The sequence below is a fragment of the Hypanus sabinus genome, chromosome 13 (assembly GCF_030144855.1).
Source record: "Hypanus sabinus isolate sHypSab1 chromosome 13, sHypSab1.hap1, whole genome shotgun sequence".
Lineage (NCBI taxonomy): Eukaryota > Metazoa > Chordata > Chondrichthyes > Myliobatiformes > Dasyatidae > Hypanus > Hypanus sabinus.
This window is the reverse complement of record NC_082718.1, coordinates 88964831-88989533: the sequence shown is the minus strand read 5'-3', so window position 1 is coordinate 88989533 and position 24703 is coordinate 88964831. Positions and strand designations below refer to the sequence as shown.

The window sequence follows — 24703 nt, the reverse complement described above, 5'->3', positions numbered from 1 at the left end:
CAATTTTAAAGGATAAAGTGAGAATAATGGAGCATGCAAAAGGCCCCACCCCGATGAAAGCTACAATTATTACTAAGCCACATGGTGGTTTAATTATTGGATTACATACGTTTCTTAAGTGTTTTATATGCATAGAAAGGTAAAATTGACACTAAATAATATCGAATGTACTTGTTCTGACTTTTGTACAAATCCGACTTAAAGACGGACTCAGGAACAGAACTCGTTCGTAACCCGGGGACCGCCTGTATTCCAATTTTTTACAACTGACGTTGTACAATACAGACATTCTGGTTTTGAACTTGACAGTACCTAGAGTTGGCACCATGGCTCTCGCGTTCATTGGAAGATCTTTGGACAGCTGTAAATTTCTCCTCTTCTGTCCTTTCATCATTTTCTAACGCAGCTCTTGCCTTATACTGGGCACTTGATTCAATTTCTTCAGCAAGTTGAGCTGCTCTAGCTTCGCGCCGTAAAAATTCTTCAGAATTATCCCTTTCTAATGGTACCCTGTAAGAAACAACAGGAGAAATGTCAGATAAATGAAAGACAAAATCAGTGCAAATACTGAGGACAAGTACATTCCTCAGAGCATAAGTGTTAAGGAATGTTAAAAAATCTGTAAACAAAACAACCAATAGGAGCAGAATCAAGGTCCTCAATCCCCTTAACTTTCAAATAAAATTATGTATCTCCACTTCTAATGAGATAGAATCACCCAGAGAGCATCATCCAGGCCATGCTCTCTTCTTGCTGCTGCCATCAGGAAGGATGAACAGGAACCTCAGGATTCACACCACCAGGTTCAGGAACAGTTATTGCCCATCAATCATCAGGCTCTTGAACCAGACAGGATAACTTTACTTAATTTCACTTGCCCCTTCACTGAACTGTGGACTAACTTTTAAGGACCCTTCATCTCATATTCTCAATATATATATATTTTTAAATTTTCTTTCTTCTTGAAAAACCACACCAAAGGGTGGTTTGTTGTCTGCCCTTTTGGTGTGGTCTTCCATTGATTCTACTGTAGATTGTTGAATTTACTGAGTATGCCCACAAGAAAATGAATCTCAGTGCTGTATATGGTGACATATATGTACTTAGAACTTTTGAGCTAACCTTCACGATTCTTTGGAGTAAAGAATTCCAGAGACTCACTTCTACTTGCAAGAAGAAATTTCTATGATCTGTTTTAAAATGACTGACCCCTTAACACCTTGAAACCTTCTCTCTCATTTGAGTGTCTCCCACTATTAAAAACATTTCAACAATCTCTCCTGTCACACTCATTTAGTTCAAACTCAAAGGAACACAGATCTAAACCATTTAGCTTCCCATGACAGGCCAATTCTGTTATCCTATGGATTCACCTCGCTAATTTCTTTTGGAAAGCCTCCAATGCTGCTATATTCTTTTGTGAGTAAAGGGATTAAAACTGTGCCCAATATATTAAATGTGGTCTCACAACATTCTGTATAGTTGTTACAGAAAGAATCCCCATTTCTAAGTTTAGTGCCTTTGGAATAAAGGTCAAGTGCCAGTAACTCTCTTGCAGCTTGAATCATCCTGTATTTCATACAATCTATTTCCATTTAGATGATAGTCTGCTACATGACTATTTTCAATTTATTACAAAATTTTATTTGACAGTGAGGCAAAGTAGATTTGTACTTTAAAACACAGCAGTCTAATATGGCAAAAAAATCCAAAGGAAGCAACTTCCATCACTTTAAGTTGCAATAAAGCTTTGTGCATCCCTGTACAAAGATACCAGAACACTATCTTTGGTATAAATAAAAAAGGCTAAGCAAATAAAGAAACAAAGGAATAATGTACTATTTTCGTTCTGCTTTTAGAAGAGAACACAGACATCATTAAAGAATATAAATTTACTACCAATTTTCCAAAAACATTTGATAACAGTTTGATATTTTGATAACAATTAATATGAATAGAAGGCCTTACAAACATTACAGCTTAGACAAAAAATTAGGTTTATTGAAATTTGTGTACTCACGTATATGAAGACAAACTGCTGTCATAGGTTGATCTTACTCCATAAGTTTCCTCATTAAATCTAAACATGTCATTGGGATCCCAACCATTAGACTGAGAACAAAAAAAAGACATTTCTGTTAAAAAAAAATCCTATTTTTAAATCTTCCATTAGACTTAAATTTTCAAGTACAACTGATGAAGGCATTTCTTAAAAGAATTATTAACTAAATGCTAATCAATTTATTTGCTTTCATGATACCTACTGAAGCTAAATCTGATCACCATAAAACAATAGGTTTGCCACTCTATTAATCCCATTGAATAGAATAGCTACAAAAGAAAATGTAGCATTAAGGTGATTGAATGTTAAATCATGCTCAATTACTAAAGTCAATACTTATGTTATCTTCATATTATAGAGGAAGAGGTCACTCAGTCCATTAGGTCTGCATCTGCTCTCAGCTGTCGTAGGAAAGCACCAACCATCATCAAAGATCCTCACCACTTTTTTCGTGCTACTGCCATCAGATAGAAGGTATAAGAGTCTCAGGGCTCACACCACCAGGTTAAAGAACAGTTACTACCCCTCAACCATCAGGCTCTTGAACAAAAGAGGATAACTACACTCATCTACTGAGATAGTCCCACAACCAAGGCAGTGAAGAGGGCAAATGGAATGTTGGCCTTTATTACAAGGGGAATTGAGTACAAGAGCAAGGGCGTCCTTTTGGAGTACAGGGCCCTGGTGAGACCACACCTGGAATATTGTGTACCGTTTTGGTCTCCAGGTTTAAGGAAGGACATTCTGGCAATTGAGGAAGTGCAGCGTAGATTCACTAGGTTGATTCCTGGGATGGCAGGGCGGTCTTACGCGGAGAGATTGGAGAGATTGAGCTTGTACACACTGGAATTGAGGAGATTGAGAGGGGATCTGATTGAAACGTTTAAGATAATTAAAGGATTTGATAGAATTGAGGCAGGAAATATGTTCCAGATGTTGGGAGAGTCCAGTACCAGAGGGCATGGATTGAGAATAAGAGGTCAGTTATTTAAAACAGAGTTGATGAAAAACTTCTTCTCCCAGAGAGTTGTGGAGGTGTGGAATGCACTGCCTCGGAAGACGGTGGAAGCCAATTCTTTGGATGCTTTCAAGAAGGAGCTAGATAGATATCTGATGGATAGGGGAATCAAGGGATATGGGGACAAGGCAGGGACTGGGTATTGATAGTGAATGATCAGCCATGATCTCAGAATGGTGGTGCAGACTCGAGGGGCCGAATGGTCTACTTCTGCACCTATTGTCTATTGTCTATAACCAGTGATCTTACCTGGTGGACTCTATCTTGTTATTTCATGCTCTCGTTATTTATTGCTATTTATATTTGCATTTCCACAGTCTGTTGCCTTCTATGCACTTGCTCTTTCATTATTCCTGTTTACAGTTACTATTCTTTATATTTGCTGAGTACGCCTGCAGGAAAAAGAATCTCAGGGTTCTATATGGTGACATGTACATAGTCTAATAATAAATCTGGTCAGTTCCATTCCTCCACTAATTTCACTAGAGTCCATTTTCTGTTACATGCTCTTTACTTAATTCCCCCAGATTTTCTTGTCACCAATGTTTACTAAGATCTAGGACAATTTACAACAGTACTTTAGCTACCAACACTTCATTAGGACATGGAAGGAAGCTACAGTATTCAGCAAAACACGTGCAGTCACAGGGAAAATGTGCATACACAGCACTCAAGATCAACATCAAACTAGGTCACCAGAACTGTGCAGCACCAACATATTCTGCTGCATCCATGTACCATTGCAATGTTGTGGATGTCATAGTGAAATTGTCAGCTTTATGCTGTGAAATGGACAATTTCTAGAGTAGAAACACTTGCCATGAACTGTGGAAATTAGTGAACCTTAAAAGATTTCATGCCTTCTCCAGAAAAATAAATTAATAAAATAACCCAGGTATTTAAATAAAATACTCTTCAAATGTCATGCTTTGTTGAGATGTGCAAGTTATTAAATGTCAAGACTAAATCATAGTCACAGACTAGTCACAAAAACAGATTATTTTATATGGACTGCAGAACGTAGAACAGTACAGGGCGGGAACAGACCATGTCAAATTAAACACCTAATTAATCCCTTCTGTTTAGGCAATGGCCATATCCCTCCATTCTCTGCATATTTATGTGCCTACCTAAGAGGCTTTTAAATGCTTTGATTGTATGTGTTTCTACTATCACTCCTGGCAGCTCATTCCAGGCAACCAACACTGAGTGGGAAAGAAACTTACCCCTCATCTCCTTAAATACATGCATTTTAGTAAACACTGTGACTCTGGGAAAAAGGTATTATCTATGCTTCTCATGAGTTTACAAACTTCTAATCATGTCCCTCTTCAGCCTCTGCCACTCCAGAGAAAACATCCCATTTGTCCAACCTCTCCTTGTAATACATGCCTTCTAATCCTGGTAAACCTATTTTGAACCCTTCCCAGAAGTGGCCTGACAAAATTTTTTTATAAAACTGCAACATTCGCTCAATGGCTGCCTGATTAGGTATGCCTGCTTATTAATCCAAATATTTAATCAGCCAATCATGTGGCAGCAACTCAATGCATAAAAGCATACAGGCATGGCCAAGAGGGTCAGTTGTCCTGACCAAACATCAGAATGGGAAAGAAATGTGATTTAAGTGGCATTGACTGTGGAAAGATTGTTTGTGCCAGTTGGAGTGGTTTGAGTAGCTCAGAAACTGCTGACCTCTTGATTACAACAATCTATTTTAGAGTTTATAGTGAATGGTGTAAAAAGCAAAGAACATCCAGTGAGCAGTAGTTCAGTAGGTGAAAATACTTATTAATGAGAGAACTCAAGGAGAATGGCCAGACTGGTTCAAACTGATAGGAATGTAACAGTATGCATAACAACAGTGGACCATGTCTGACCACACAACATGTTGAACCTTGAAGTGAATGGGCCACAGCAGCTAAAGACCACAGACATCGGCTCAAGAGGTACCTAGTACCAGGCGGCTGAGTGTATAAAACGAAGGGTCTCGACCCAAAACATCAACAGTGCTTCTCCTTATAGATGCTGCCTGGCCTGCTGTGTTCCACCAGCATTTTGTGTGTGGTTGAGAGTATAAAATCCTGGTTGGACCACACTTGGGATACTGTATTAAGTTCTGGTCACCTCATTATTGGAAGGATGTAGATGCTTTAGAGAGGGTGCTAAGATTTACTAGAGTTCTGCCTACACTATAGGGATTGTCTTTTGGCGATAGGTTGAGCGAGCTAGGGCTTTTCTTTTTGGCATGAAGAAGGGTGAAAGAGAACTTAATAGAGGTATACAATATAATAGGTGTACAAGATAAGGGGCACAGATTGAGTGGATAGCCAGAGACTTTTTCCTAGGGCTCAACCTATCGAATCTTGAACTGGATGGGATACAGCAGTAGCCATTTAATTAGGAGCCATTAAATGTAACTTTCTCATTCTCGAACTCAATGCCTTGACTAATAAAGTATGCCATATGTCTTATTTACTACCCTATTAACCTACGCAGCCACTTTCAGGGAGCTATGGGCTTGGAACCCCCCCCCCCCCCGATCCCTTGGTATATCCTGCGGTTTCTCCATCCATATCTGCAATTGTCATATTTCTTGTGATAATCTGCAAACTTACCAACTCACCCATGGAGGTTTCATCCAAGTTTTACTGGGGTGGATGGGTGGGTGGGTGGTGCGTGTGTGCGTGCGTGCGTGCGTGCGTGTGTGTGTGTGTGTGTGCGTGTGTATATATATATATATCTTTTAATCATATAGTCATATATCATATATTCCAGATCACAAACAGCGCAGATCCCTACAGAATACCACCAGTAACTAGTAATGTCTCAAACCAAAACAAATTTTGCAAAATATTTTCATGATATTTTAACTTCAACATTAATCTGATGTGCATGCCTTCAGCATTCTGGAAAAGTATCAGATAATTCAGAGCAGTTTACTGCATAGAACTCTTGTTCACACAGTCCTACTCTTCCATTTGGACTCAATCCCCTGGAGACCTCCTGACTCTAAACTACAATCTTTCCTGGTACCCTTCCTACCACTCAATGATCCCAGTCTAACTCCTTAACTTAACATGGCACTCATCCTGACAACTTCACAGTATCCATCCTCCCATTCCCAAAAAACCAAAATTGACTGCCAAACCCTCTCTACCCCCACATCTCCCAGTACCTAACTAAACTTTCCTTCATGTCCCCTGCAATAATAAATAGATTTAAAAAAATGTATCAGAGCCTTTCAGTAGCACCCCTGTGAAGTATGAAACCCAATTCAAAACATTGGCTGATACTCTACATCATGATCTTTTAGCACCTTTTCCCCAACTGTCAATGAATTTTGAGTTTCTAGGCCTCTGTTGCCTACTGTAAAAAGCCAAAAGTTGCTTTCTCTAAATATGAAGAGTAACACTGTGGTAGAAGAAATTGTCCAATTCAATACTGAGTTGAGAATTGGCTAAGCTGTTTCTATAGCTTAGTAACTTAACAGTCCTGCCAAAGGGTCCCAGCCCGAAACGACGACTGTACTCTTTTCCTTAGATGCTGCCTAGCCTGCTGAATTCCTCTAGCATTTTGTGTGTGTTGCTCGGATTTCTAGCATCATCAGATTTTCTTTTATTTGTGATTGGATAACTTAACAGTGATGAAGTTTCTGGAATTCTCGCTAAAAGCTGCAAACATAAACCCACATTAAAGAGAATGGTGGTCAAATTTATTGCCATCTGCTGAAAGAAGATTGAAAAAATCTGAAAAATGAAGAAAAATAGCCATATCTCAGGAATTAACAGCAGAAGTTGTATGAAATTGGAATATTAAGAATGGAAACATCAGGGAAATGGAAAAAATGCAACAAAAAAGAAAAACTATGCTGATAAATTAGATTATTAAATTAACTATTAATAAAGTGAACTTTATCCTGAAAAGCAAGTCATCCTCAGTCCTGAGGGACCTCCTTGATAGAAATGACACTTGTCTGTAATCAGCATTGAAGATAAGGCTAACTACAGATATATAAACATGGTGTGGGGGTGGGGGGGGGGGGTGCATGTTGCTATAAGATGACAGTTGATCAATTTTCTGTTTTTAAATGACCCAGTGATATTTAAATGCTCATGATGCAAGGGTCAAAAAAAGGAAGTAAGTTTATAGTACACCATGACACACTGATTTGCCCAAGAAATAAAATTTATGTATTATTGAATTGAATAGCTAAATTATTCTCAGGTTTTAACTTTTAAAAGGTTGGTCTAAAAGTGTTACTGAAAAGAGATGTGATCTAGTAGAAACTATTTATAAAGAACCAGAATTCAGGTATTAATAAACATCATTTAGATTTGTTACTAGGCCACAGTGATCATTATAAAATAGTTCAATCCTTCTGATTAAGATCTATGTAATTTTTTTACTGCATCAAGATTTATACTTGCACATTGAAATGATAATTTCAGTTCTCAATTTTGTGGGTTACAAAATATTAATCAAATCTAGTAGAAGCAAAAGTAGATAACCAGGTTATTCAATATCCAGCCAGATTATGGAGTCACACCAACAAGGCGTGCTTTACTTAATCAACAATCTGGGTTTATATACAACTTACATGATAGATGTCAGACTACCTTACAAGGAAAATTAAACTTTCATCACCAACATGTATTTAATTGAATTAATCAGTAAACACAGACTACGTACCTCAATAGCCTTCATAAAATTATTTATTTTAATTACATTATTTTGGTTTCAACTTCAAAGGAACAGTTATTTGATTATTTCGCAATAAAAAAAAACATTTTACCGGATGCCAGTTGGCTTTGCAATCAAACAATATTTGATCTAAACTGTAAAATTCATATTTTCTCTAGATGGTAAAACAAAACCATCTTTTGCTTCAAAATACCCTCTTCATATGCAATATTCTGCATCACACTACATGTTATATCATGTGACTGTGAAGGAGATACAGGCAAGATTGCAACCTCACCTGATCCCCATAAAAGCTTAACATCACAGTGAAGAACTATACAAGTAAACTAAATGCTGCAATTGTATAATGTTACTGCTTTTGAGGAAATGTACAGTGTAATGTCATGTACCCAATGGAATAATTTAACTTACATTTGGCTATTTTTTGTCTTTCCTTTAAAGGATTAAACCATAAAAATATTTACCACATCTGATTCCAGAGCTTCTAAATCTTCATTAGTACTATCACCACCATCCCATGGTTCTAGATCTTTATCTTTGTGCTCACCATTTAGTCTCGAGCCAATGGCAGCATCAGTAAAGGCATCTGAAACAGAAATAAAATTTATAGTTTGTTTGTTAAAAAGACAACACGTTACCCTACTATATGCAATAATTCAAAGTACCACCTGCAGATACTAACGAAATTAGCAACTTTTTATCCAACTGTATTAATACCGTGGCTAGGGACCACAGACATACCAAATAAAGCAGGAATGTGTACATATAAATGTAGATAATAAATGCTTATTTAAATAATTATGCACCAAACTATTTAAATTAAAGTATAAGGAATTGTATTATGCATTATATGAGTACAGAGAAGATTTACTAGAATGTTACCTGGGTTTCAGCACCTAAGTTACACAGAAAGGCTGAACAAGTTAGGTCTTTATTCTTTGGAGCATAGAAGGTTGAGGGGGGACTTGACAGAGGTAGTTAAAATTATGAGAGGGATAGATAGAATTGACATGGATAGGCTTTTTCCATTGAGAGTAGGGGAGATTCAAACAAGAGGACATGAGTTGAGAGTTAAGGGACAAAAGCTTAGGGGTAACATGAGGGGGAACTTCTTTACTCAGAGTGGTAGCTGTATGAAACGAGCTTCCAGTGGAAGTGGTAGAGGCAGGTTCAATATTGTCCTTTAAAGTAAAACTGGACAGGTTTATGGACAGGAAAGGAAAGGAGATTGTGGGCTGAGTGCAGATTGGTGGGACTAGGTGAGAGTAAGCATTCGGCACAGACTAGAAGGGCCGAGATAGCCTGTTTCCGTGCTGTAATTGTTATATAGTTTATTATATGTTACACTGGGGCACAATGTATATACACAATGATAATTCTACTAAAAAAATGTGATTAGAAATTTGCAGACTAAATACATAAACAAAAATATCCTGTTTGTAATTATATGATAGATGATTCACTTCATTTAAGTGATAAACCTGGTGGACAAGAGGAAGTTTCTATTCAATATAATAAAAACAGTGTAAGCATTTAAGAATTGACAGTTACATTTGTAATCTTCATCCATGAGAATAAGGTCATTTGCAAAGAGGATTCAAAGATATTGTGGAGATAGCACATCGAATATTGAATGCTCACAGATGCTATGAGCCTGCGATGCTGCTGCAAGTTATTCATTGCACATGTGCATACAACAATAAAACTGACTTTGAAATATACTTTTAAATGAAAAGATACAGGTTTTGGCCTCATCTCCAAGTTCTCTAAGGCAAGCAGAAACCACGGCAGCCCATGCAATCATGTGACTATACTTCTTTGGGAGTCTGAGATTTAGAATGTCACCAATGACACTCGGAAATTTCTACAGATGGAGAGTGGAGAGCATTCTGACCGCCTGCTGTACAGCTCCAATTTAGAGGATTTAAAGAGGTTGCAGAGGGTTCTTGACTCAGCCAACTCCATCACACACACATGCCCCAACACCCCCCTGCCAAACCATCAAGGACATCTTCAAAAGGGAGTGCCTCAAGAAGGCCGCATGCATCATTAAGGATCCCACCCCTCCCCCACCACTCTCTTCTCATTACTACCACTGGGGAAAGGTACAGGAGCTTATAGACCCACATCACATTCAACAGTTTAGGAACAGCTTTTTCTCCTCTGCCATCAGACTTCTGAATGGTCCATGAACGCCACCTTGCTGTTCCTCTTTGCACTATATTTATTCATTGTAACTTATAATTACATCTATACTGCTGCCACAAGACAACAAATTTCACAACATATGCCAGTGTTAATAAACCTGGTCCAGATGTGAGGTCACAGATCGATTGATTGAAAGTAGGGGTAATCCTTGCTGCAATCATACACCTCCCAGATGTTAATCAAAAGTTGGAAGGAAGTGAAACTAGATGACAATCTGAGAATTATAGAATAGTACAGAATGGAGAAGTTCAGGTACACTCACCATGCCAACCCATGGATGCCCTTCTATATTAATCCCATCACCCAGCATGTGATCTGTAGCCTCTATGCCTAAGCAATTCAATGCTCATCTACAGACTTAAGTGATGTTTCAACCACTCTCAGTGCACTCCAGGTATTTGTCACTCTCAGGGTTAAGAGAGTCTCCCCCCGCATATCTCCTCTAAATCTCTTGCCTGTTACCCTAAAGTCATGTTCCCTAGATGTATCTATCTCTAACATAGTGGAAAAATTTGCTGTGGTCCACCTTATCAATATTCAACTTTATGCGTCATCATATCACATTTTAACCTCCTCTGCTCCAGGGTAAACAGACCAAGCTTCTCCAGTCTCAATAACTGAACTGTTCTATCCCTGACAACACAATGATGAATCTTCTCTGCACCTTCTCAAATCCTAACATATCCTTCCTATACCTTGGCGAACAGAACTACATGCATTGCACTGTCTGAGGGCTCTGACTACGTAGTCAATCTATGCCTCTTATCATCTTATACACATGTATCCAGTCAACTCTCACCCTCCTTCATGCCAAAGAGAATAGCCTTTGCTCCCTCAAACCATCCTCATAAGAAATGCTCTCTAATCCAGGCAGCAACCTAGTAAAGCTCTTCTGCACCCTTTCTAAAGCTTTGATATCCTTCCTATAATGAGGCGAACAGAATGAAACACATAAGACTGTAAATGGAAAAATACAGTGCACTTTTGTGCACTTCATGCAGTCCTGAGGTCTGTAGTCTAGTGTAGTTTTTTTTCCTCTGTGTTGTTTTTTTTTGCGTAGTTCAGTCTAGTTTTTGTACTGTATTATGTAACACCATGGTCCTGAAAAAATGGTGTCTCATTTTTACTATGTACTGTACACCAGCAGTTATGGTCAAAATGACAATAAAATTGACTTGACTTGACAGACGTTGCTCAGTGATGCAGAACGTAATTAAGAAATCCGAACATTGAGTAGAACAAATCACACATGCAAGATACAACATCCTCAGGAGTGAGATCAAAGCAGTTTTTTTTTCCTGTAGTTTGGACTATGTATAGTTTTGAGGAAAGATGCATTTTTGTACTCCGTGGACAGGTTGAATTTTGCTTCCTTTTTACAGTGCTAGGTGCAAGGGTGCTTTTTTCAAAAAAAAACATGACTGGACAAAAGAAATTGAAAGAGGATGAGCGATTTGGATTGAGGATTTTTCAGGTACATAGATTGGTGTGGAATTGTAAACAAAATAGCAATAAACTTTAACTGATCCGGAATGCTGTCATGAACCAGTACCAAGCTGAATGCCCCAGTATTTGGAAAATTATGTCCTAATTTCATTTAACTGAAATCAGACAATTCCAGTTTTTCAGACGTCCAATACATACCACCAGTCTTGGGTCTCAATGGCAAACAGAAAGGAGAAAGGAGATCAGTAAAAGTAATTTTATGGTCATAGTCTAAGACCCATGCTGTAAACTCTATACCTGTGACCCTCAGGAAAGGGCAACCTTGGACTGCAACTGGTCAAATAAACTTAACATTCAGCAGTCAAAAAGTGTGAAAAATAACCTATGCTCCAACAAAAGGGCAACTTAAGAATCAGTACCTTGAGAATTTGAGGATAAATTTGGGAGGAAACTAAACTTGATATGATTTGTAAAAAGATCATATGAAATTTGCCAAAGCTCAAAATGAAAAACCTAAACCTAAAACAATGAAAAAGTCAGTGACTGAAAATGAAGATTTAAGGGGATCAGACATGAACAATTTCAGCAAATTATCTTAGTAAAATTATCCAACAAGAAATACTTCACCACTCCCGAACTCTCAATGACCAGATCTCGTTTTCAATTTATACCCATGGTCATCCCAGTTTTACCCTATCAGAAAATCAGAATCAGTTTAAAAGAACCTTTCCTTCCCAATTTTGACTAAAGCCATTAACCTGAAATAGCAAGTGTTTCTCTTCCCATACACAAAGCCAAAAATGCCAGAGTCTACAGTTTACTGATTTTCAAAATATTAAACCAGCTCCAATTTTAAACAACATTTAAATATGATCTACACCACGACAACCTTTCAGCAACCAGGCCTGGGTAGTAATCTAAAGGATTCCCTAATTCTGAAGGAGACAGATTTGAGCTTCATCCCAGTGGATCTTGCTGATTCCCTTAACCCTTTTTATTTCATACTCTTAGCTCACTGAATGCAAGCATCTGCTGTAAATGAAATGTGTTTTGATAGTTTAGAGACATTGTGGTGCAGCCAATTTCTTCCAACAAAGTAATGGAAATGGGCCATATTGAGAAATCTCATGATGAAAACTCATTACTTCATCATTTGGAAGGAGAAAAAAGAAGAACAGGCTGCCAAAATTTTGATCCTGCTGAGGTTAACAGCTACATCACAGTCCCAGAGGCTCAGATTTGATCCTGTGATATTGTGCATGTATATTTGTTATGTTCCACATACATTCACATAGATAAACAGTGAAGTTTGCCCCATGTCTGCCACATGTGATGACTGAAAACTTGTCCCTACTGTAAATGAGTCAGATGGGAACTCATGTACAGGTAATGCAGATGAGAGGCAACAGGTTACCAATAAATAGATAGGGTAATGGGATTGCTCTGACACCTGACTGGACTGGAAGTGCCAAATTACTTCCTCCAGTGTCATAATGGATAGGATAATATGATGATGATGATGGCAATAATAATAATAATAATAATAATAATGAAGAAAAAACTGCAAGTTGTTGAGAACTTGGGGCTAATTGGTGGGCAGCTATCATTTCAGGTAAGGAAACTATGGGCACGAGCTGCTTTTTAAAAAGATCAGAAATGTATAATTGGAGCTGCATCTGCTTTAAGTTGGCAAATTACAAATCCTAAGCAATCACTCTGCTGATTACAATTGAAAGAATGTGTCATGTCCCAAAAGCAGCCAAGCCTTGGTGATACAATGATTCACTGTCAGTTCCGAAGAATTATTTTAGTTATTTTCAAGAATGCTTCCCTTCCACCTGAATACATTCTGCCAATCCAATAATCTCAGATACAAAACAATACAATAACCTAAGTACGTTGCCAATGTTTTACTAAATCTGGTACAGTAAATTATTTGCTAGTCAACTACTTTCTAATTCACTAAAATGTGATCCTTATAAAGTGCTGTTTTGTATACTTATCACAACCCATCTACATCAAACCACCTTCACGACATTTTAGATATCAAAATACAATAGATACTTTGCTTGCCTCAACATTTGGTTTCCTGTCAGCACTTTCAACCCATATAACAGCTCTCTGAGAGCAATCTAGTCTGTTCCATTCCCAGTTTTCCAATAAACCTCACTTGAGTATCAATGAATTCCACTTTCCAGTAAAATACAAGTTTAAAATTTCATAGATGATATATAAAAATATAACCAGCCCTGAAGGTATTTCTAGTATGCAAATACAAATAATTTTATCAGTACGCAGCAACAATAAATTCAAGGATCACCATGAGATGGAACCAATGAAGGATATTAGACAAAATCCATACTCTAATTCTATTTTTATTTCCTCAGAAAGTAGCCAAAATTCAGAATCTGCAATTAAAGAAAACATACAAATATTATATGCTGCTCCCTTTTAAAAAAAAGCCTTTTGGAAAGCCCACAAAAGTGCTTTGCAGAATAACTAAATGCATTGGGGCAAATGTTTTCTTGGTTTACTGTAGCCAAATCAGTGCCAAACAAGTAGCTGTAGAAATACATGAAATTCTCCATTCTTTTTACAACAATTTGCGGAGTATTTAATAAGGCACATCTTTTGCCAAATGCGACACGTTATTCCACGAAGAAACTAAAGACTGGTCAAAATGGAAATAAAGGTTCTGCTCTCTTGCCAATTTTAATGCTCACAATTTTACCAGGTGATGTAGTAACCTTTTTTGAAGTCCAACATAATTTGGCAAAAGTTATGCCTAACTGTGACACACTCATCCTTCTCCCACCTTAACAGAACCACTGTCCAAGCAAGATTTCTTTTAAGTCTAGCTAATTCATCAAAGTACTGAATCTAGTGACTTAAACAACTGAAAAATTTAAGATGTCAAGTACAAAGAGCTGTAATACAAAGTACAAAGAGAGTTATTTTATACCATCACCTTGAATTCTGCCATTGAAAACAATCCCTTTTGTACAATTACATAATTTTAGATAAGTACTCTTGACTTCCATTGAGGTTATTTAACACATGCAAAGAGGTATTCATAAATTTTCTAGTTTCTGTTCACCAAGTTGTTGATATCTTTGCAGAATGTGTTTAAGTAAAAAAAAAAGTCACAAATAATTCAGAGTAAAAATCAGGAGAATTTTTCCTAGAGCAGTTATGATTTTGTTTTAGTAGTTTGAGGGTCACTTGAATTGAACATGCAATGCTTTCTAAGATTTATGCCACTTTAAAACAGCGTATAAGCAAAAGTTAAGCTCAGAATCAGTTTGAAACCAAAAGGGACAGCGTAAACATATGCACATTATAAACAAATAAACAAAATTACCTGTTTCAGATGGAACTACAGAGACCAGAAAGAGAGGGTGGAAAAAAGAAAAAATAATCAGTAAACCAAATATGTATTAAGGATCAAGATGATCAATCAGCTGTCAGTTTAATGAACAGCAACATTTGCTTATTAAAAATATTGTGCATTGTGTACTCAAAATGGGAGATGACCATGAATGGAGCAATTTAATACCCTCTTTACAATGAAGGTATAGCAGTTAACACAGTAACTAGAAAACAGCACCTATTTCTTGATAGCAGTTTGCAATGCAGAAAATAAGGAGAGAGTGTTTCTAATTTGACAGGATGTAGCTGAATGCATGCTCACATCATGTGCTTGACCAAAGATTCAATACAATGCTTGCATCCTTTTTGAGTATGCTAGAGGATCATCCATTTTTTTGCATAAATTAAACCAAAATTCAGGAGAGATCATTAGGTCTTGTTCCTGAACTGATCTACACAAAATCCTTCATGGCAATATTAAATTTTTATCAATAGGTTTTCCTATACAATTTTAAATGGTCAAATAAACAGAATAAAGCCATCAGTTTACAAATACTAACTCCAAAACTTGGCCAACAAGTTTCATGATGCCCTACAGATTTTCAGTCAAACTAAGACTTCTGTAGTATTGATAAATGGCCATGGTTCAGAATAGAACCATCAGTACTTATTTGTTTTATTTACTTTATTTGTTTAAATGTCAGCAAAGTTCTAAACTTCTGCAAATTCACAGAGAAATGTGGAAGCCTCAAACTTACTCTGAGGTAATGAATATCATATCTGTCAAGAAGCATCATTACTGAGATTTTAAGGTCATTACAATTGGGGAAATTCAGCAAAAGGTTTGACCAGGCACAGGATCAATGACTACACTGCCTTTAATGGAGATTAAAGAACTACAGGAAAAAAATGGAAATGTACCTTTTTAAATAAATATTTATACAGCAGTTTATTTATCTTGCTGCTGTTGAGAAAGGAAAGATAACTGTGCATGTCTAAGCCATTTCACTGTGATCTTTAACATTTGCTAACAGGTTCAATTATTTTAAAAAAAACAGATTACTGCTGAAATACATTTTAGGATTCTACTTCTAACAACTATGTCCCTAAAATAAATATATTTTAATGCCAGGTCAATAGATTCAATATCTAATTATTCTTAGCCACCTTGCCAATGGTCTCTCTTCTGTCTAAGTTATTTAGTGCATTGTTCAGCTAGGGTTGCATTTCTATAGATAATGTCTGCTTACAGTTAATGCCTGTGAGCATAAATCTACATCAATCCCCAGGCTTGAGCTGCTAGCTATTAAGTAGTGCCATACAAGAGTCAATAAATATCCACTTCCAATGGGAGAAAGAATAAGTACCAATCATTGCAATGGCACTTCCACTATCAAATTCTCATTATTAGCATTCTGAAAAAATACGCTTCCATTTGCCTAGCTAGATGTATTTGCAATTTTAGTTCTCAACACCATACAGATAATCTATCTGTTTGAATGGCACCAGTTTAACACATTCTCACTCCATCACTGATGATTTGTTGTTGATGTCTGCCTATTGGATAGAGTTCAGAAAGCTTTCAGAAACTCTTCACAAACCATATTGGACTCCTGCCTATCAAATGAATTTGAGCATAAATTTGTGGATAAAATAGTGTTAAATGAATCTGACTGGCTTAAAATAACACAATCGTTTTTTTTTTAAAAATCACAAAATATTTGATTTGTATTTAACATTTAAACTCAAAAGCATTTATATAGCAAGAATATATCAGGATATCTGAATTATGAATATTTGTGGGCTAGGAAATAGAACAGGGCCTGAAGCTCAATGTCTGTGCTGACCACTATACTAATTTAAACTACACATGGTTTATCTGTCTACATCTAGTTTATATCCCTCAATTTCTACCTGTCCATGTGCCAATTTAAATGCTTCTTGAACATTACTTTTGTTTTTGCTTCAACCACTCTCCTGCAGTACATTCAGACACTTGCCACACACATAAATGACTGGTTTTTAAAAATTGCCTCGTAGATCTATATTCAATTCTTCCCTTTTTGCCTTAACCTATGACCTCTAGTATTTGACATTTCCATCTCAACCATCTACTCTTTCCAAGCCTCTCAGAATTTTATAGATTTCATACACCCCTAGCCTCTAATACTCCAGAGAAAATAATGCCAGTTTGTCATCTTAGGACTAATACTCTCTAAGCCAGGCAACATCCTTGCGAACCTCTCTGCATCCACCCACAAACCCCCACTTCCTTCCTGCAATAGGTCATATCAGAACTGCACACAATACACAAAGTTGTGTCTAACAAATGTTTCATATAACTAAAGCATGACTTCCAACTTTTTTACTCAACACCCTGACTGATGAAGGCTCGCATGCCTTCTTTACGACCCTATCCACTTGCATTAACGCTTTCATGGAACTTGGATTTGCACCCCAAGATCCCTCTTTACATTAGTGCTGTTAAGAGTCAATCCATTTACCATTATCATCTGGATTAAACTCCACTTGCAATTTCTCTGTAATTATTTCCATCGAATCATGTTCTGCTCAATCTTTTGACATCCATACTCACTATCTACAATTCTGTTCATTTTTACATCATCTGCAAATTTACTAACCAGCCATACTACAGTACGTTGTTTATTTATCAAAAATAGTGGTCCTAGCATTGACTCTTGCAGAACACCACTATTCACTGACCTCTAACACTACCCTGTCTTCTTGGGCCAAGTCTACGGCATTAGAAGCCCATGTGTCTTAATCTCCTGGATAAGCCTACCATAAGAGTCCTTGATGAAAATGTTACGAAAGACCATGTCATGTAAACAACAACCACTGTCCAACCCTCATCAATCAACTTCGGCTCCTTCTCAAAAAACTCAAGTTTGTGAGACTTGCTCAAAGCCATGCTTGACTGTCCTTAATATGTCTATGCTTTTCCAAATACAAATAGATCCTATCTTAAGGGTCTTTTTCAATTTATGAACTTTATTTGGACACATTTTTATTAGAATGAGTATAATCCAATATGCATTCAAACTATAAAAAAATTGATCATAGATGTATCTCTGAACACCAAGTTTTTAGAACTGTACCTATATTGCACTGCATTCTATTAAAATGTAAACAATTGATATAACATTAATGCAAAATTGGTTACTATTGTTGACAGCACATTGCTGCGAAAGTATTTTTAAAAGGTTTCGTTGGGGGTGTTATGTTGCTATATTAGAGATACACGAGTGGTTCATCACACCAAATTTAGGTAGCAATCCTTTCCAAAGTATTAACATAATATTATTGTTCAATCAGATCTGCGACTAACCTGGCCCATTTTGCTGTTGAACACTTTCCCACCTCTAACAAAAGATTCTTTCAGTCTAAATTATTTCCAATAGGAAACCAATTAGCAAAACTATAAACCGGAGACACAAAAAACTGCAGATACCAGAATCTAGAATGACAGTCTGTTGGAGTTTCCTCCACTGATGCAGCTTTATTCAATGAATACTTCCAACAGATTATTTGTTGCAACAAAACTGTAAACCAGTATACCTTTCTAACTAGAAATGCCAAAACTGTAGGGCGGATAACTGTTCTTGAACAGATACCTTTTCTTTTTATTACTTCTCCTCATAATAATAAAATGGAATCTAAACAAGCGCAGTGCTATTTATCTTTTGGTTGCTACAAGGATAGAAAAGTTTGAAAACAAGAAGTATGAAGAAGTACTAAAACAAGGAGAAAATATGCCAAAAGACTAAGAGATAGGCCAAATTAAATTCCTACCATCTGCCACAGTTCAGGTGGCAAAACACCAATGCCCAGTCAAATATTCCAACAATACAATTATTTATGTCATTGTAATTCTTTAGAATTACTAACACTGGGAATACAAGACCAGCATGAAATACATCGCACACATGTCAGTACAGCTTTTGCATTCAACTATTAAACATTTCCAGTGCAGTATCGATATTTAACTTCTCAGGCCTGCCTCCCAAAACTGCATTATGACATATTTCTTGAAAAGTATTCTTTCTGCTGGTTACTCTTGTTTTAGGATTTCAAGCAGAAGTTATTTCAGGTTAAATAACCACTGTATTCACAGAATCAACATAGAAAAATATTGAGGTTCATTAATGACATCTAGGTATACTGCACAGACCAAGGGGGCAAGAGAATTTAAGTGTTAGTTAAGAGACCAGAAGAATAACTTCTGTATTACGCCTGGTTATCTTTAATCTCTTCCAATTCTAATCAAACCAAAATACAAACTGCTTTTCTCTCCACATATTTGCTTAAGTACACTAAATATTGCAAACATTTGCTTTTAACCTCAGGAAATTTTTCTCACTCTTTTTCCAATACAGGCTTGTTCATTCAAATCGGCCTTTTTTAAATATCCAGAAGATAACGCTAACAACAGGGCACAGGAATAGGTGCCCAAATTTTGCTATCAAATTTTTGAAACAAACTATGAACCCACAACCTCCTAATTCAGACAGTAGTATCCTCTAGCCAAGATATGCAGTGAATATTAAGCAAGATTAAATAGAATTGGTGAATTCAAAAATAAATTAGAACTAATATTTCAATCAGACGTGACATTGAATCATTCAAACCTAAATATATATTGAAAACATATCCAGATCTGAACAAAAAACCATTTCATCTTTCCACAGTTCTTGTATGCTGCATTCTCCCCTAAAGTGCCATTTCTAAGCCTAACATTTCAGCATATGTCACACTCTATATGTTCATAAAATAAAAATGTTAAAACTGCATTTGGCATTTCATACAAGATGCTGTATGTGTGTAGATTATCAAGGCATAGTTCCAGCTTGAACTTTAATATTTCAGATACAACTTCAAAGGAAAAAAAAATGAAAGGAAAAGCATAATGAAACTAGCAGCAACGTCCATCCATACAGAACCTTTAACTTTAAAACATTCCTAGCCAAATCCATAGGTGTTATTAAATAAAAAGCACATAGGACAAAGTTTGATTTAAAGGGGGGGTATTAAGACACACCTTAAAAGTAGGGGGAACTAGACAGGTACAGAGCAATACCAGAGCTTTGTGTATTAGCAACTTCAGGCATGTTCTTTAATGCTACAATAACTACTTCTGTGGCTGAGCACAAGGCCAAAATCTGAGGACTACAGAAATCTTGAAAGGATATAGAGCTGAAAATAATTATAGGAGGACGGAGAGTCAGGAACATTAAGACATATGAAAATAGAGAATTTTAACACTAACCTATTATCTAATGAGAAGTCAATGTATATTACCAACCATGGGTCAAAGGGCTGACAAAAGTGGGACAAAATATTCAATGTTTTGATTATAAAAGATAATGAAAGCATGAATAAGAGTCTAAACAACAGTTACAATGTAATATAGGACTTTGGTGTTCATATGGAAGCGGTGGCATAATTATGTAGCAGTAAGTTCATTTTGGGAAACCACTCCCAAAAAGACTGCTTTTACTCAAGGCGATTCACAGTGAGTTATGGCCAAGGAACAAAACTTGTCACAAGTTATACAGCTGGAGGTACTTTAGCATAAACTACTGGCTATCAGGCAAAAGAAAAAAAAGGCAATTTAGAGTTCAAGTCAGGGTGAAATAAAGCTCTAAGAGTCATTATAGGTGAGACAAGTGACAATGTGCTTTCAGATTATATCAAGAAGCAACCAAAAAGATGAGAAAAATAGAAAAAGCCAGTAAGTGATCGTTAGGAGACAGCAGAGGTTAGGACTTGCACGCAAAAAGAATCCACTGCTGGTCATTATCTAGCTGTAATTGAATAGGTGAGAATAGAACTGAACAAGTACATTCCTACCCAGGTAGACTTAAACTCATGCTTCTGAAATCCTGTCAATTCGGTATGTTTGTACTTCAGCTATGCTTGAAGGGAAATACTATTATATTTTTAATATTTGAATTATTTTATAATTTTATTACTTGGGGTCTTGGCAGACTGCAGAGAACACATTTCCTCATGATGGTGGGACTCAGGTTTTGTAACTAAATTACTTTAACACATGATATTTCCATTTTAACCTTTTCCATCAACTTAATTTAACATTTTGTTAATCAAATCTTAACCATTATTAGATGAAATTCACATCGGTTAAAGTAGTTTAAAATGTCAATACCTCTTCTTGCATAATTTAAATCTACATCTTTAAAATGCAGCATTACAACATCTGCAGATTTAAAAATGATACTTTCAACAATATCTTCACGTTTTGGGCCCAGTTCTCGCGAGCTGGATTCTGAGTTTTTTCGGTGAGCAGCATCAAGCACCAAGTCACACTGGAAGAAAAACATTTGAAATCTATAGCAATGTTCATTTCTTAAATTAAAAACATTTCAGAAAACAAAAACTTCCCATAATTAAATGAACACAAATGCAAACTATGTAGAGTATGTACAAGTCTACTGTTGCATAAATATATTCATCCAGAGCAGGGGTTTCCAACTTTTTTTTTTAACGCCATGGACCCCTACCATTAACCGAGGGGTCCATGGACTCAGGTTGAGAACCCCTGATCCAAACAATTCCCAATGTAACTTTCAACTTAAATGATTCCTTTTTTTTTTGCTTCCTCTACTCTCTTGGGATTTCCTGATAGCTGCCTGATTAAACAATCCAGGACAGAAACTCTACTTGATGCAATAACCCTGTCCTTTAAACATTGCAAATGGTCAGCATTTCTCACCCACTCAGTAGTCACAAACTGTGATTTAGGTTACCTACCTTGTCTACTAGGTTGCACTAACACTCTTTAAATTGAACAAGTTGATAGCAGGAAGGCCTGTTGTTATTTTAGTCACTGGCAGCCACTCACCCTGCAATCATAGCTAATGGAGAAATATCGACAAACCTGCCAAAATCTCAACTAAGTTCAGGAGGGCAAACCCATGGTGTATTCTCCTTCAGTGTTTGTGAAAAGTCAAATGTCTGTCTTTCCACCCACAAACGGCCTCCATTTTCAGATATTTGACCTAGAAGGCCTGGAGATATTTGTTAGCCATGTTCTTTTTTGAAGGTGGAAGTTGGGGGAGTGGCCACACATGCTAAATTAGATGACCAGGAAACAATGCAATGCCTGCCATGCCAATCATCCGTGATGAAGAGGGAATCTGAATTTATTCATTAAATCAAAATATAGCTGCCATAGGAAGGAGAGGGGTCAGCAAGCCAGGCTGAAACACAGAGGGATGAAGCCCTTTCTACCCAGCATTTTATTGGTAAATGTGTAGTTGCTGGAGAACAGAATTGAGGACCTGAGAGCAAGATTGTTGTATTGGAGAGAAACGAGAGACTGTTGTGTTCTATGTTTGACCGAGACATGGCTTTCTCCTAGCACATCAGCTACAGTGGTCAAACCAGAAGGCTTCTCAGTTTACTGGAAGGACCGAACTGCTGAATTAGAAAAGGCAAAAGGTGGAGGTGTGTTTCTTGGTGGTGCTCTAATATGGCTGTTTTGGCAGACTCACACTCCCCCAACCTGGAACACCTAACGATCAAATGCTGTCCATTCTCATCTGTGATCCTCACTGGAATTTACATACTACCAGTGGCTGACTATAATCAAGTGCATGCAATACTGCATGATGCCATCTCCAAACAAGAAAAAGTCCATCCCAACGTATTTCAAATCATAGTTGGAGACTTTAAACAGACTTGTTTGAGAAGAAAACCCTGCCCAATTACCATCAGCATATAACCTGTAATACCAGAGGTCCCAACACACCTATTATTACACTCAGATAAGGAATCCCTACTGTTCCAGGCCCTGGCTACATTTTGGTAAATCAGACTTGGCTATTCTTCTCCTACCTGGATAAATACAGCGGGCCAAAGAGCAAAGCTCCAGAGATTAGCACTACAAAGAAGTGGTCACAGATAGAGCATTGCTTCAAGTCAGTAGACTGGGCCATGTTCAAGGACTCCTCTGTGGATCTGAATGAATGCACCATGGTGTAACGGACTTTATTGAAATGTCTGTAGACAAGTGTGCTCCCACAAAATTATTCAGTCTTCCTCAATCAGAAGCCCTGGATGAACCATGAGATCTGGAATCAACTGACAGCCAGTGAAAAGGCATTGAAGTCTGGTGATCAAGAAAGTTACAAAGGTCCAAGTAAGATCTCTGGAAAGCCATCTCACAGGCTAAGTGGCAATTCCAGAACAAAACTGAATCAATTAAGATTGCTTGACAGTTGTGGCAAGGCTTGAATACCAAGCCCTCTTATAAAGTTAAATCAAGCAACATGGGTGACAGCAGGGCAATGCTTCCAGATGATTTCAATGCTTGCTATGCTCACTTAACCATCAAAATATGAAGGAAACATCACCAATTCCCACATCCCCCAATGATCCTATGATGTCAGTCTCTGATGCTGACATGCAAGCAGCCTTTAGGAGGGTGAAAGCACTAAAAGCATCCGGCCCAGATGGGATACCTGACCGAGAACTGAAGACCTGTGCTGATCAGCTAGCTGGTGCGTTTGCTGAGATCTTTAACCTCTCATTTCAGCAGCGTGTGTGCCCACTACTTCAAGCAGACTTCAATTATACCAGTGCCCAAGAAAAGTGTGATAACCTGCCTCAATGACTATCATCCGGTAGCACTTACATCCACAGCGCTGTTTCAAGAGGTCAGTGATGAAACATATCAACTCTTGCCTGAGAGGTGACTTGGATCCACTCCAATTTGCCTAAAGGAGCAACAGGTCCACAGCAGGTGCCATCTCACTGGCTCTTCACTCAACCCTGGAACATCTGGACAGCAAAGATGCAATAGTGCCAATAAAAAGTATTCACCCTCCCTTGGAAGTTTTCGTGTTTTATTATTTTACACCATTGAATCACAGTGGATTTAATTTGGCTTTTATTGTCACTGATCAACAGAAAAAGACTCTTTCATGTCAAAGTGAGAACAGAGCTCTACAATGTAATTACAAATATAAATCACAAAATAACTGAATACATAAATATTCATCCCTTCAAGTCAGCATTTCATAGATGCACCTTCGTAGCAATTACAGCCTTGAGTCGGTGTGGATAGTTCTCCATCAGCTCTGCACATCTGGACACTGCAATTTTCCCCATTCTTCTTTACCAAACTGCTCAAGCTTTGTCAAGATTGCACGGGGGTCATGAGTAAACAGCCCCTTTCAAGTCCACCCACAAATTCTGGACTCTGACTTGGCCACTCCAGGATATTAACTTCGTTGTTTTTAAGCTCCTGTGTAGCTTTAGCTTAATGCTTGGGGTCACTGTCTTGCTGGAAAACAAATCTCCCACGTCGCAGTGCTCTTGGAGACTGCATCAGGTATTCCTCCTGGATTTCCCTGGATTTTGCTGCTTTCATTTTACCATCTACAAGCCACCACCATGCTTCGGATGGTGTGTTTTTGATAATGTGCAGTGTTTGGTTTATGCCATACATACTGTTTAGTCCAGGCATGGGCAAACTACGGCCTGCGGGCCATATGCGGCCCGTTAAGCTTTTTAATCCGGCCCGCAGAACTTGATGAAATTATATTAATAAACCTTGTTAACGTTTTTTCCCCGCAATTCTGGCGTTTTCCCAATAGATGACGCACTCTATATACATTGACCTTTGTTGAGGTGCAGTGTATTACTCCACATTTGCGCTTTACTTTGTGACCTTGTGGCGACCCATTTCCTGGCACATCCGAACCGGCTCACAATTAGCCAGTGTTCCGGCTAAGGGAGATAGCCTGCGGGGATTTGCGAGCACAGAGCTCCGCATATTGGCGCGCTCTCACTGTTCTGTCATTGTGCGGGTCGTTGTTGAGTTTTGGCACAGGGGACAATTGAATAAGAAG

The 24703-nt window shown here is 37.5% G+C and overlaps 1 protein-coding gene across 5 annotated transcripts in view; it reads right to left on the bottom strand.

The window, feature by feature from the left end:
• The window catches only part of atxn2 (ataxin 2), a 128665-nt gene that overhangs the window by 44019 nt on the left and 59943 nt on the right, over positions 1-24703 (bottom strand). For all 5 annotated transcript variants that reach the window (XM_059988118.1, XM_059988115.1, XM_059988119.1 and 2 more), the window contains 4 exons: positions 20995-21154; positions 8249-8370; positions 2021-2112; positions 313-510 (listed from right to left, as the gene is read on the bottom strand). In XM_059988118.1, the coding sequence (XP_059844101.1) occupies positions 313-510; positions 2021-2112; positions 8249-8370; positions 20995-21154 (572 nt within the window). The remainder of the gene's footprint in view (positions 1-312; positions 511-2020; positions 2113-8248; positions 8371-20994; positions 21155-24703) is intronic.